Source organism: Taurulus bubalis (genome assembly GCF_910589615.1).
Source record: "Taurulus bubalis genome assembly, chromosome: 11".
NCBI lineage: Eukaryota > Metazoa > Chordata > Actinopteri > Perciformes > Cottidae > Taurulus > Taurulus bubalis.
Window position 1 is genome coordinate 14,506,902 of NC_136599.1, and position 14,196 is coordinate 14,521,097.

The 14,196-nt window shown below is 44.0% G+C and overlaps 2 protein-coding genes across 2 annotated transcripts; one reads left to right on the plus strand and one right to left on the minus strand.

Moving 5' to 3' along the window:
- Positions 1 to 127: 127 nt before the first annotated feature.
- On the minus strand, positions 128 to 13,841 carry wnt10b (wingless-type MMTV integration site family, member 10b; the record flags this gene model as incomplete). The annotated part of the gene is given in 6 exon segments (XM_079226834.1): positions 128 to 157; positions 159 to 171; positions 384 to 862; positions 975 to 1,426; positions 1,585 to 1,847; positions 13,759 to 13,841. Coding segments are annotated over 6 exon segments (1,311 nt in total). The 5' UTR covers positions 13,833 to 13,841.
- Positions 5,926 to 9,178, plus strand: wnt1 (wingless-type MMTV integration site family, member 1; the record flags this gene model as incomplete). Its single annotated transcript, XM_079226833.1, has 4 exons — positions 5,926 to 6,026; positions 7,848 to 8,101; positions 8,296 to 8,561; positions 8,687 to 9,178. The coding sequence occupies 4 exons, from the start codon at positions 5,926 to 5,928 to the stop codon at positions 9,176 to 9,178; spliced, it is 1,113 nt and encodes a 370-aa protein (XP_079082959.1).
- Positions 13,842 to 14,196: the final 355 nt, after the last annotated feature.

Genomic DNA, 14,196 nt, shown 5'->3' on the forward strand with positions numbered 1-14,196 from the left:
AGAAGAGTCAGCATGTAGATATAGAAAAGGTTCTCTACTCGTCTTTGTTTTGTGGGATAGAATAAATGGGTTTTCATGGCTCAGAGGGCAGCGTCTAAACAGACCATAGCAAGACAAATGACATGAGTCACCTCTTCAATCTCTGACTTGGCATTTTGAGAATAACATCGACTACAAAAAGAAAATAGATCCCAGATGATACACCAAAAAGAAAGAGCGGGGGGTGGGGGGTAAACAGATTCTCTGGGAGTTACACAAGGAGCAAAGTAAACGCTCAAACAGAAGGAGTGGGCGAAAGGGACAGGCTCGCCATCTTGAGTCCTGGATGGGTAAAGGCAGCTGAGACTGGGAGAACTGGAGTTTACTTGCACACATTGACCCACTCAGTGAGACGACACTCCTCACACAGCACGTAGCAGCACCAGTGGAACCGGCAATTGCAGCGCTCGCTGCGTGTCTGTTTTAGGATATTGTGTCCACGGCCACAGCACAGCGAGCCGCAGCTGTCTGTGCTGGAGCTGGTCTTGTTGCAGATGCGTCCTTGTGTACCCGGAGAGTCTACGGAAGCATCACGCTCACAGAAATCAGGAGACTTCTCAAAGAACACCAGCTCTCTGGACATGGTTCGACGGCGGCCTCCGTTAAGTCCCCCTGCGCTCCTGCTGGCGCCGTTTCCTGTCCGAGGGTTGAAAACCCCATTGTTCTTGTTCTGGGAGTTGACAAATATGGCGGACAAGAACTTTTCTTTGAGTAGAGAACCCACGAGCCGGAATTCTGGAGACACATGCCAGCAGGTCTTAAATTGGCAGCTCCCTGACGTGCCGTGGCATTTGCACTTCCTCTTCATGTTGTCAGTCACTATCTGTGTCGAGAAAGGCAAATGATGTAACAAATCAGAAGCAATGACCCTATAGTCATGTGTACTCCGCTCTCCAAGCAAGATGAGGAACACAGTGGATGGGCACATTACTCACCTGCCGTCCCACCCGGTTGTTATGAATCCTCATGCGAGCGTGGATGTCTCTTGGAGACCCGCGGGAGTCGAGCCAGTCCCTGGAAAAACGGTCCCCGAAACGGACGTCATGACTGCAGCCCCCCCACTCCCACGTCTCCTGCATGGAGCTCAGCTCATCTGCCGATGGCTTGAGAAGGGCGGAGGGGTGGGTGGAGCGCAGGTTAGCGGGCAGGTCCCCATGGTGACCGTTAAGCTCTGAGGGTAATGATCGTGTCATGCTGAGGCCTACTCCACCCTTCTGCAGGGTCTGGAGCTGCAGCTGTGTGAGTTTCAGCCGGATCTTGTCTTCGTCCTGGCGACGCTTGGCCTCGCAGCCACACCCCCGCAGCTTGCCCATGCTGCAAGCCGAAGCCACAGAGTGAGCCACACCCGCTGCCAACAAGGCCAAAGAGAAGGCACTCTCGCGAAAACCTGGGAGCAGGAGAGATACACTCAAAGAGTTGAAAACGGCAAACAGTTTAGCTCTAAAACCGTCCTGCGTCTGCATGCAGAACTCATACCTGCACCTGTACCCATCCCATAAACCCAGGTCCCATTTTGATCACCATTAGCTTGCCTCAGGCTCTCACCCCTGTTGAGGATGGTGTTGTGGTGGGGAAGCTTGCCAAGGCCCTCCAGCGAGGAGCAATTCCAGCGCTGATCCCGGAGCTGGTGCTGGCATTCGTGGATGGCCACCTGGATGCCCTGCAGAGCGGAGGCCGTCACATCGGGGCTTCGGACACACATCCGCATTTGACGTTTGCTGAGGCCTGCCAGCCTCAGGCACACTGAGTTAGGGGTTAGCACTGGATCTCCTGCCACCCTCAGGCTGAGGATATCATTACACAGCACCCTGCAGAGAGAGAGAGACAGAGAGAGAGGGAGAGAGACAGAGAGAGACAGAGAGAGAGAGAGAGAGAGAGAGTTGATGGGTGTTGGGGGTCATCAGAGCTGTTCAGGAGTTCATTAGTCAAATCCAGAGACGTATATGCAAATGTAGAGATGCTTTGGATAATGATTGATTTTCCTTAAGAAAATCTGAAAAATACAAAACCAGATTTTAAATGGATATACTACGAAATTAATCTCTATTTGCGGAATACACTCAGCAATAAAATGTGTTAATCAATTGCATAAGCATTTACTACAGAGTTTCTACAGATGTTGCTTAGAGCGGGAACAAACATAATTCTAAACAGATCATCCAACTATAAAGTCCTAAAAGCGGAGAGTTACTTGCAGTTTCAACATCTTATGGAGAAAAAACAACAGTGGGATTTATATTGAATTCTTAATTGCATAGTTCAGATAGAAGGCTACACAATTAGAAAAACATGAATTACAATGTTTCAATATTAAACAGAATCAGCCTGTAAAATCGGAAGCACATGTTTCTATTTTTTAACTAAATATGTTACATTTAAATCATTCAGTCATAAACAGTATAACTTCCCTCAACTCGTGCCGAATTCCATGTAGCAAGAACCCGCGTGTAACATCAATTCTCCTGGTGCTCTCAAGTGCACTCACGTTAATGCAGGTGACATAAGTGCTGCTGCCAAAATCAGGAGTTGGTCCCAACGGAGTTTGTTTGATAGCTCCATTTTGTTAAGCGTCTTACGCGACGTGACATTAAAACACTAGTAATACAATCCTGTATTGGATAAGAATATCAAAAAGAAGAGGAGTGGAGTATTATCGATGCACCGCCAAACGACCGACGAGTGAAGACGGAGAACAGAGGAGCTCGGGGGCGAGAGTAAGCGGGAGGGGGAGAGAAAGAGGGGAGGGGAGGAGATGCCTCCACAGGCGGCGGTTTGCAAAATATTGGCCAACATGAAAGTTGAATCACCAGTTGATCATTTAATTGTTTATGAGTGTGATCATTCGTCCATGCGTAAAATTACCACACTTTTACGCACAAGCACCACTTTGCAAGCCGCGCGCACAATGGTTTAGGTAGATAATCTAAAACACTGGATCTTCTAAACAAATAATTGACAGGCTATAGAAATATGAATGTATTTATACTAAGCTTTTTATTGGTGGGTCGGTAAATTGTGTGGTATCAAATTCAATTGTTGGAGAGAAAGAACAAAGAAACGCTCGGTAAAATGAAATATGGAAAGTCAAAGTGGATTTTGTTCATAAAGGGGTGAGTTAAATGATGAATGGGGGGAGGGGAGAGCTGCTGGTTCCACTGTACGACAGGGAGGCAGCAGCAGGCAGGCGGCTCCGCGAACAGACCTTCCAACAATACTGTTTCTAGTCATGTGGTCCCCCTTCCTCCCCACTCCATCACAGCGGCTGTTTCTCATTGTTGTGTTTGAAACAACTTCACTTTGTCACCCCAAAGACTTTATTTCAGAGTATAAAATGATATACATGAATTACGATATAGTGACAGGTCAGATTTGTTGTGCTTTTGTGATCATTCACATTGTGGCGTCACGTGCTCCGACAAATTGAATATGGCAAATAACACTTGTGAACACTGTGAAGGCGCCATAGAAAGAATGGCCTTACTCGCTTTTAAATACATCTTATGCATTTTTAAAACTACCAAACAGCATCTCAATTATACATTTAAATTCGTTGTTCATGCTCAGTAATGACAGGCCAATGAAACCAGATACTCAGGCCTTCTGTTGGGACTTGGTTAGTAATGTGGCAGCTCGGCGTCGAATCGATGATTAGCATAATACTGAATCAACAGGTCAATCACTCGTAGAATGAGACTGCTATTATGTTTTGTAAAAATGTTTTAGACCAGACCTTAAACAATGATAAACACTGCAGTTGGACTCAAGAAAATGCATTGGCTACTTTCATAAAATTAAGTTAAAACCCCCCTCGAACACGGTTCGCATAGTGACACCAATTCATCTAATCTCCTTCCATTCCCTAAGCTGCAGCAATGAAAAGTGCATTAGCATTCTGCCTTGGCGTGTATATCTAAGTGGCTTAAAAAGTGATTTGAAGTTGATTTGTATATAAAAGGCCCCCTTTATCCGGATTGAAGCTCTAATCTGCTCGGTGTCGCATGACTGCTCCAGGAAACTCGTTTGAGCACCTTCACATAAGGCTGGAGTATAAACGTAGGATGGCTGTCATTAAATCCTTTTTTACAAAAGCCCACTTCCTTTTACTGTCATCTGAGAGAGAGAGAGAGAGAGAGAGAGAGAGAGAGAGAGAGAGAGAGAGAGAGAGAGAGAGAGAGAGAGAGAGAGAGAGAGAGAGAGAGAGAGAGAGAGAGAAAGAGAGGGGCGGGGGGGAGACAGGGAGAAAGAGAGAGATTATTCAAACTATACCGCTGCAGTGACTAATGTGGAACATGCAAATTAGCAGATAAATGTCACATAATGAAACATTCAACCAGCAAAGAGGAGTTTGAGGATATTGAAGCCTAGTCTGGGGCTAGATGGAGATGCCGCAAAGTGGCTGAAGCTCTGATCACACTGCTACATGTGCATCGAGGGAGGTCTGCAGGCCAGATGTTTGGAAAGGTTTTTATTCTTACTAGTCCCCCTCTTTTCCTGGTTCATCATAGATCAAACTTCTGATTGGAGAATGTATTTCAAGTCTTCCGCGATCGAAAAAAAGAAAGAAAAGTAGCCCACCAGGCAGTGCGAGATATATGACAACTATAACAGCTTATTATTGCATGCACGTTTCGTTGTGCGTGTGCGCGCTTGGGCTATACAGAATGACGATAATAGTTATGTTTATTGGGAGTAATATCAAATAGTATCTGAATATGTTAAGATACCCTCATGAAACATTCTTAAATAACATTTTAGTAATAATGCATAATGTAAATTGTGTGTTATAATGTAAAACAACCGGTATTGGATTGGTGTAAAAAGGAAACGAACTAAACAGAAATGTCCTTAGTCACTACACATTTTGAGAGCGCATCTGGAGAGAGGAGGAGGAGATGCGGTTAGGGAGTAGGCTAATCCAACCACCGGGTAAAAAGGGCAGTTTTAGATGGCTCATATTCCTCTGTAACTGTATTGCATCGTGACACCAGCTTTGAGCAGCGACGGAGCACCAAATCGGGCGCACCCACAGCATCTGTACCAACACATCACTGCTTCAGAGGCTCTTCTCCTTTCTGCAAGACTGGATGTGGAAGCAAGCGCACGGTGGGAAAATACTCTCAGCCGCACACACTTACAGGGAATCGATTCTGTGATGACCGTGAGATTCCACAAGTAATGTGCGCAACTCTGTGGATTGTCCTATTTTTTTTTCTCTTCCTTTCTCTTTTCTGCCCAGTTGTGTTTCCTTATTCATTGTGCGCCCTATGAAGAGCATTAACTATCCCTCCCTCCAATCCTATTGAAAAGGCTCCGAAAAAAACAGAGGGAGATGAGAGCAGCAAATCCCTTTTTTATTCCCCTCGTAGCGCTCAATAAGAGAAGAATGTGTTGCCTATCAGTCACCGAGGGGATCAAGTCTTCGGGACTGTCCCACGCGTTCAATGCGCCGTGCAGAGCATCACTGAGAGAGACAGAGTGAAGAGGACTGCAGCAGCAGTCGCATCCTGTCTGGACACTTCACATCATTTAGCAACCTGTCTCCACTCAAGATCCATTTAAGTCAATTAGGGCTGCCCGCTTCTCTCACCTCTCAAGTCCTCTCACCGGACTGTGGTGTGGTGAGTATTTACACCTTACAGCTCTTTGATCTTAATCCAGTAGGACAGAATATTGATAAAAATATATTATCACTGCCAGACTTCTGTCTGATTTTTCTCGCTTTGAGGCTGATGGTTTATTGTATTTTAATTTGTTATAGAAATGTGAATATTTGTGAGGGTGTTCAGATGAATAACTGTCAATTAGGTATTAAGAACGAGGCTATAACTTTGCCTGAGGAAAATACATTTTTGACATTTCCCTCTTCACATTTGACCTAAAGAAACGATGAGGAGCCTGGCGCTGCTGTTAGGGGTGAAAGCCGCCTGCATCCTGCTGGTGTCTTCGCTCTCTGGCACAGGGGCCGTCAACAACAGCGGCCGGTGGTGGTGAGTTCACACATATCTAGACACGTTACATATACATTCATTCAGTTATCAGCATCCCACCACTGGAAACTGTCTATTGAACGCCGGTTTGAGCGGGGAACATCCTGCACTGCACTGTGTTTTATTGGGCGGCCACATTCCGCTGCATGCTCGAAGTAATGGGGTTTGGCACCGATAACGACTTCTGTTCAACCTTTAAAAAAGAGAGAAGAGAACCCGCATGATATTATAGCTAGTGGGATTGTTTCTTCCAATTGATTCTCGGTTCAGTGTAATTAGCTCGTAGACTATCTAGTTGACAGTAAAATAATTATTTTGTAAAAGCCTAATTACAGGTTTACCTTATATTTGCGGTATATTTAATTTACTCTCTCTTTTACGCTGCTCCCTGTCATTTGGACATTGCGGTTTGAACACGAGACAACATTTTCCAGTCCAATGTGGGATAAATTAAATATTTATTTATTGGCTGAAAAGTATCCCATACGAGGTCCTCTCCATCGTGTTGATTTTATTATAGGCCACATTATACATCCTAAAACTACAGCTGCCAATTCCCCAATATTTTGTTCAAGATCTGTATATTTTAGCATCAGTGCAGCATATTGTCTTGCTTTTGTTTCAAAATATGTAAACTGTGGGCTGGGTCGAAGTAATAATGATTTAACGAAAGCTCGTTTTAGTCGTTTTTGTGGTGTCATTAGATGTAGATTATTGTATTTGCGCACAAGGTCAGGCGTTTTCAAATATTCAAAATGTCATCTGAAATCCAAGAAAACATTGAGGAGAGGGAAAAAAAATACACCGCGGAGTAGCTGGAATGAAGAAAACATCCAAAAGGACGAGATTATTGTTCATGTTCCCAGGCCTGACCACGCAACTGTCTGGTCAGCCCTTAAGGCCAAGACTCGCCCGTTTTTCCGAATGATAATGCTCAACAGAAGACAGAGCCATTAAGATACACTGAGAATCCCAAAAATGTTGACATAGAAATCTCACAGATATTGCCAGCAGACAAAGTGGAAAATTATATAGCAGCCAGTGTACTAAAACACAAATATTCTGAAACCTGACCACCAAAATCTGAAATTGGTATTTAACTGGAGAAGAGCAGGTGCCTTATTTGGACACAAATGGTTCTAAAGCCAAATACCAGAATAGTTTCTGATATCATGTAGTAAAGGAACAACATACATTATGTTATTAACATTATAACAACTAAGTGACATAAAGTCTATATAATATTAATTAGCTTTTTGGCAGAGATCATTTTACACAATACAAACCTAAAAGTCTGATGTTTAGTGACTTGGTACATTTTGATACAATGATATTTAAGCACTTTAAGCTAAAAATGTAAACTATATTCTCTTCAGCTTTTGGTATATCACGTGAGAAGATAATAATGTTTCACAGGACAACAGATGCAAACCTGTGAGGGAGGATTGCCACTGAGCTATATGATAGTGTAACAGATGCTGAATATTTAGCAGGTTGTTTTCAAGTTATATAATTAAAGTGATATGTCATTATATCTGGTTCAGATCCAAATGATTTATGAAGAGGTAAAAATAGTTTAATGTTTTTTGCCCAACTAGAAACCTGCATTCAGACTCAGAGACTTACTGTCTCCTCCTTGTCTTGAAACTGTGTGTTATGCCACAGTTTTACATAATGAAAACAAGAACTTGTATTTTTTTTTAAACACTCATGACATGCCAAGACACATCAGTTTAAGAGTTTAAAGGGTCACAGAAGAAGCTACGAGCAATAACTGCCAGCTCCTTGACTCTGATTGGCTTTGTCCTTTTGTTGTGCCAGGGGTATTGTGAATGTGGCCTCCTCATCCAACCTCCTCACCAACTCCAAGAATGTGCAGTTGGTCCTGGACCCGAGCCTGGCCCTACTGAGTCGACGCCAGCGCCGGCTGATTCGGCAGAATCCTGGCATCTTGCACGCCATCGCCGCTGGGATGCACACTGCCATAAAGGAGTGCAAGTGGCAGTTCCGCAACCGCCGCTGGAACTGCCCGACCACCCACAGCCCAGCAGTTTTTGGGAAAATTGTCAACCGTGGTGAGTCTCTCTTGTCTTTCATACTAGGCTTTATTTGGACAATTTTGGCCAGGATGTAATGGAATCTCTTGTATACAGTTAAACTTTTGTCTTGAGAAACATTATTAAATATTTTGGGCAAAAAAATGGCAAAGACATTAAGTCCAAAAGGCTGGAATTGGTACTGATGGGAAGTTCTGATGTTGTTTCTTTAGGTTGCAGAGAGACTGCATTTGTATTTGCCATCACCAGCGCAGGGGTGACCCACGCTGTGGCTCGCTCCTGCTCAGAAGGGGCCATTGAGTCGTGCACATGCGATTACCGCCGCAGAGGTCCTGGAGGACCAGACTGGCACTGGGGGGGCTGCAGTGACAATGTAGACTTTGGCCGGATGTTCAGCCGTGAGTTTGTGGACTCCAGCGAAAGGGGCAGAGATCTGCGCTACCTCACCAACATACACAATAATGAAGCTGGCAGAATGGTAAGGATTTGATATTCAATGCCCCCATTTGTGTGTTTGTCAGAATTCCCAAAAGCTTCAAATGTATATTTGTGATTTCCACTTTGTAAGATTTCATCAGTAGCCTTTCGTCTTCCTATCTGCAGACTGTGTCATCAGAGATGCGTCAGGAGTGTAAGTGCCATGGCATGTCTGGCTCCTGCACCGTGCGCACCTGTTGGATGCGCCTGCCCAGCTTCCGCACAGTGGGAGACTTCCTTAAGGACCGGTTTGATGGTGCATCCAGAGTTATTTATGCCAACAAGGGAAGCAACCGTGCCTCTCACCGAGCCGACCCCCGACACTTGGAGCCTGAAAACTCGGCCCACAAACCCCCCTCTGCCATGGACCTGGTCTATTTTGAGAAATCACCCAACTTCTGCTCCTACAATGGCAAAACTGGCACTTTGGGAACTTCTGGAAGAACATGCAACAGCTCTTCTCCAGGCCTGGATGGATGTGAGTTGCTCTGCTGTGGACGTGGGTTTACGACCCGGACTGAGAGTGTGACTGAGCGTTGCCACTGCACCTTCCACTGGTGCTGTCATGTCAGCTGCTTGAACTGCACCAGTACACGGACGTTACACCAGTGTCTATGATCACAGGTGGACACCAATGGAATATCAATGCATATTTGATTGCTAATTGGCTGAGAAAGCCACTAGAACACAGGTTGTTTGAGATGTTAGATAGAAGCTAGAAAAAGCTTCAAGGTGGGTAAACTGATACAGGGAATTCTCAAACAAATAAAAAAAAGTTTTTGAAAGAGGGAGATGGAGAAAAGCACAAATGTATGAACAGGGTATGTAGCAAGTATATGTGCTTGCAACTTTTCTTTGATGTTTAACAGCATTAAGAGTGCACACCAGCCATCAATGTAGAATGGAAATGACCCACACCCCTCAAGTGTTTACAATGTGGAAACACAAAATTAGAAGTGAAGGGATGAAATGATGTGGTGATGAATCGATTGCTGTAACCAGGTACTACTAGATCCTTCTTCTCCCCCACTGATGGCAGAGACTGGGCATAATGTTTCACAGATGTTTCTGTGGCCAGAGAGCGACAAACATGGGCTCTATAAACTGGTGAAGACCTCTAACAAGAGGGAAGAGGGTTATTTAAAAAAAAGGAAAATCTTGTTTTGTTTTGTTTTGCTGAAAGGTTGGATTCTCTCACATTAAACTGTGTGAAGTGTATCTCCAGGGATGGGCTGTCCTTAACTTGTGTACTTAGGCCCTGGATGCAGCACAGCCTCTTATAATTTCTTCACCACATTTTAAATTTATTTTGAACTGAATACACTTCAACCCTGATTTGCCACTATGATTTACCACAAGATGATCCTGATGTTACATCACTTGGACGGTGCTCGCTAAGCAAAATAGAAACTGAACAAATCTTACAGAGGCAATGTAATTTGAATGTATTATCAATACACTGAATATAATGACATCACTCAGAGGGGTCAAAATTGAAAACTAATGCCAGTCTGAGATGACATTGAAGTAAAAAAAGACACAAAATTCCTGCTACTACAAAAGTGTTGTATTAAACTGGTCCAGGTTTAAGGCGTATACGATGTGTTTTACTTCAGGATAGGCTGTAAAAAGCAGATAAACATCCTCTGCTGTCAGAGATCATTCTGTATATCAGCTATGAGAACCCAAATACTGTAAATATTAAAATATATGAATATATTTATAATGATGTAAGTTTTCTAAGTTTTCTAAATGATTTATGCACCTGTCAGTGGCTGGAGAATATGCTATCATTAGTGTCATGTCAGGAGATGTTTTAGATCGTATGCCTTTTTCTATTTTGGCGTAGTGTAGCTCACTCAAAACCGACTCTCACTAGAAACAAAACATTATCACGTCTTTGCTTGTTTCATGTAAAAACACTTGTGTTCATGCACTGAATATTTACCTTTTTTATTAGTGTAAATACAAAATATTTATTTCTAAGGATTTTTATACTGTTATAGTGAGATGTAAAAGAAGACTTTTTTTTCTTTTTTTTAGATTTTAATCAAAAGATTTAGGCTCCAGTTGGTTTTGTATTGTATGATAGAACAATAAAGTCTATATTTTCAATTAAGTTGCCCTCCTGAATGTGTCAAAAGATGCTATTATGTCTGTTGTAGTCTGTGTTTGAGATAGTTTTGACAACCAACCAAGTGAACATATAAGCCTGTCCCTGGGTGTCCTTTGCTTAATCCTATTACCACCACCAAAGCAGCCTCTTTCTCTGGCTGACAAAACATCTCCGCATCTGTGCTCCCAACCACAAGAGACGGCCCCTGCTTATTCAGCCACATACCTTATTTTATTTATACAGTATAGGACTTTACTGCATTTAATGTTTAGCTTGATTTGCTTAATGTTGGAAAGAAATAGATAAATAGACTGAAAAATAATAAAAACCTGGAATCTCCCCAAGCCCCTTGCAACCCGACTAACCACGACCCTAACCACCGACTAACGGGAGTTTGGAAAGCTTAAGACTTTCTACTTAGCTCACCGCAGCACAGGAGCAGCCACGGTCATCGAGCAGTGAGGACACCAACACGCACCCAAAGATCCAAAGGTCCTAATAACAGAGCAGCAAAGTTGTAGATGTAAGAGCAGACAGAGTGACATACGACAGGGACAAGAAACTTTCAGAATTACAGTCTTGATCTTACAAGGTAAAAAATAGGCATCATCATCACAGGGCTCCTTTGCTTGCGGCGAGCAAGTAGTTAAGTAATTCATAAATAAATTGAGATTGGTCTGCAATTGGTCTGCAGCTCAAAGAAAGTAGAAAGTTTAAGTCTGTACACCTAGAATAAGAAGATAACAAAAAAAACTGATTCAAATACTTCACATTATGGGGTCACATAAGGGCGGGCGGCCTACCAAACATGATAACTTAAAATGTATATTGATCACAGGGTAACACTGACTGCTCCAACACAAAATATTCTGTCTTTTATGACTGGATAACAGGTGAACACGTGATTTGGATTAAAGTACAAAGTGACAAAACAATTTAAAAGTCAGGAGAAAGTAAAAGCTCACAAATGTGAAAATGATAAAAATCCTGGCTTGAGAGAGAATTGATCGGCGATCATGGACACACAGGGAGAAACAAAAGAAAGAGAAAGTGGCAGACAGATTTAAGAAAAGAAGAGGGAAGGCAGAGTTCAAATCCCAGGCGTGAGAGTGAGGTGGGAGAGTTGGTGGAGAGAGTGAGTGGAGGGGGTGCTGCCTGTGGGAGTGCTGAGGAGTCAGTGATAATTAGCTCAATTAGTGACAAAGGCAGTGTAATAAATACCGACTTAGTGTCTGGGTCCCTGCTGGCCTCTCCCTGCGCAGCCTGCGATGTGGCCCTGGCCTGACGGACAATTCATTAAACTGACAAAATACCCCACCGTCCAGGCGTGACGCAGCGAGTTAGCCCCCTACAGGCCCAGCTCATTGTTCTAATTGTCTGGGCTGGAGTCACTTTGTGGCCGCCTCCTCCTTCACCCACCCCGCCTTCACACTCTGCCTTCAGAAAGCCCATGGAGTTAATGCCCCTACCTTACTCTGTAAGTAGGTGATCGGCAGGTTGGAGAAAAAAAAGCAGTAAGAGTTCCTTGGGGTGGGGCAGCTGGTGGGGGAGGCAGTGGGATTAGCGAATGGAGGTTGCCTGGGAGTGCTGGGAGCAGCCCCGATCGGAATGTAGGAGAGATGAGTCCAGAAGCTCGGATGCAGGACAAAGCGAGAGTTAATAAGGAAAGATTGAAGGGGCTGGCGACAATGGGCCGCCACCCGAGTCGAGATGAAATTGCTTCCGAGGATTATTGGGAGAGGGTGTGAGCGTTGTAGGCTTTTTGTGTGAGTGTGTGTTTGGTTGGGCATTTTGTGTGTTCAGGGGCAGGGGGAGTGCTGGATTGATGGCTGCCCCTCTGGTTGGGGAGCAGGGGACAAGGGGAGGCTAACCGGCTGTTCCCACAGTCTGTTCTGCTGCAGCCACCTTTGACACAAGGGGCTGCCAGGCGGCGAGCAGGCAGCCATGGTGAGAAGGGCACAAACAAAAACAACAGCTCAACAACACAAAAGTCACTGTCTCTGGAAGGCTGGTGGAGAGGCGCAGGCTGGAGGTTAGGCCGCGAGGAGGGATGAAAGGGAAGGAGGGCAGTAAAGTGTGATAGGAAGGATACAAATGACACAAAATCCAGTCATTTACTGTAGTGCCAATATCTTAAGATAGTAACACACTGACATCCAGTCGTGGCTCAAATTGTTCTTACTATATTTTCTAAATTGTCATGTAAAAAAAATAACTGCTCCTGGAGCTTACTAATTGTCACATGGTCAATTTCCTTTTGAGATAAATCTTTTTCCCATTTTATTAGCAAAAAAAAAAGCTTTCTGATGCTGTCTTTATGGGACCCTTAACTTCAGGAGCAACATAACAGGGGTACAAGGTTAAGTAACTTGATACTAAGAAATACAGCCACACTCCTTGCCTTTGACCTGAGAGCGAGTGCTACTTTAAAATACAATAATCAGGTCACTCACCACAGAACATGCAGAGAAGATGATACAGCATAATGGAAGCACAGCAGCTTTATATTAAAATTCCTGCTAAATTGTGGAAAAATGTTTGCCCATTGGGTGGAGTTGGCTTTACTATGAAGATGATAAGGAATTTAGATCTGGGTTTGGATCACCGCACTGAATGATAGGCTGCTCACTGTGGTTGTAATGGACAATGTAGCATGGTTAGGATCTGGCACTCAATCCTGATTTGATTTCCTGCCTCAACATTCAATTGTGGCCAAGTTCCAATTAATTAAAGCATTGTTATGATAGGAACACCCTCATTTGTTTGGTGCCATTAAGTGACCACAGGGCTATTATGCCACAAGATATGTATTTACTGCCTCATCACACACATAGCACGTAAAGAATTATAATCAACTAAGCTCACCTAAAGTTACAGAAAATTACAGGGTGGATTAATAGCGGTCAATGCAGTGGGTCAAATTTACTCATATTCAATTCAGGTTTCTAGGAAATAGTGAGATTGTGCGAATGTGTAAGTGTTTGTGTGTTTTTGTGTGCATACTCAAGCCAGTGTGTGTGGGTGTGTGGATGGCAGCTGGGAGGCAGACACGGTCCAGGAGAATCGTCCCCTAGCAACTGACCTTTTCGGCAGATGGCAGTTCCAGAGTAACAGCCACCCAGCATCACAATGGCCGTGGCCTCCTAACATCTCCATCACTTCATCATCTACCGGCCTGCCATAAACTGTCACATAAGGGAGAGAGGGAAGTTTAAATTCATCCCAGCACGCGTATACAGACTCAAGTTTTCTCTTTTTTTTTTGGTATCTTCTGGCTTCAAGTCCAAAACATTCAGTTTGGGTCTGCCCTTAACTGTTCCCATGTTCCCGGGGTATGCAGCCAGTGGAAGGGGATGAGAGGAGGATGGATTTAGGAGGGACACAGAGGACACTCACGGCTGTCCGCAAACCTCCAGACACTCTCAAACCACTGTTTTCCGTTGTTGGGTTTTCTGCACATAGTGAATCAGGGTGGGAATGTGGACCGACCACTCAACCATGGTGAGCAATCAGTACGATG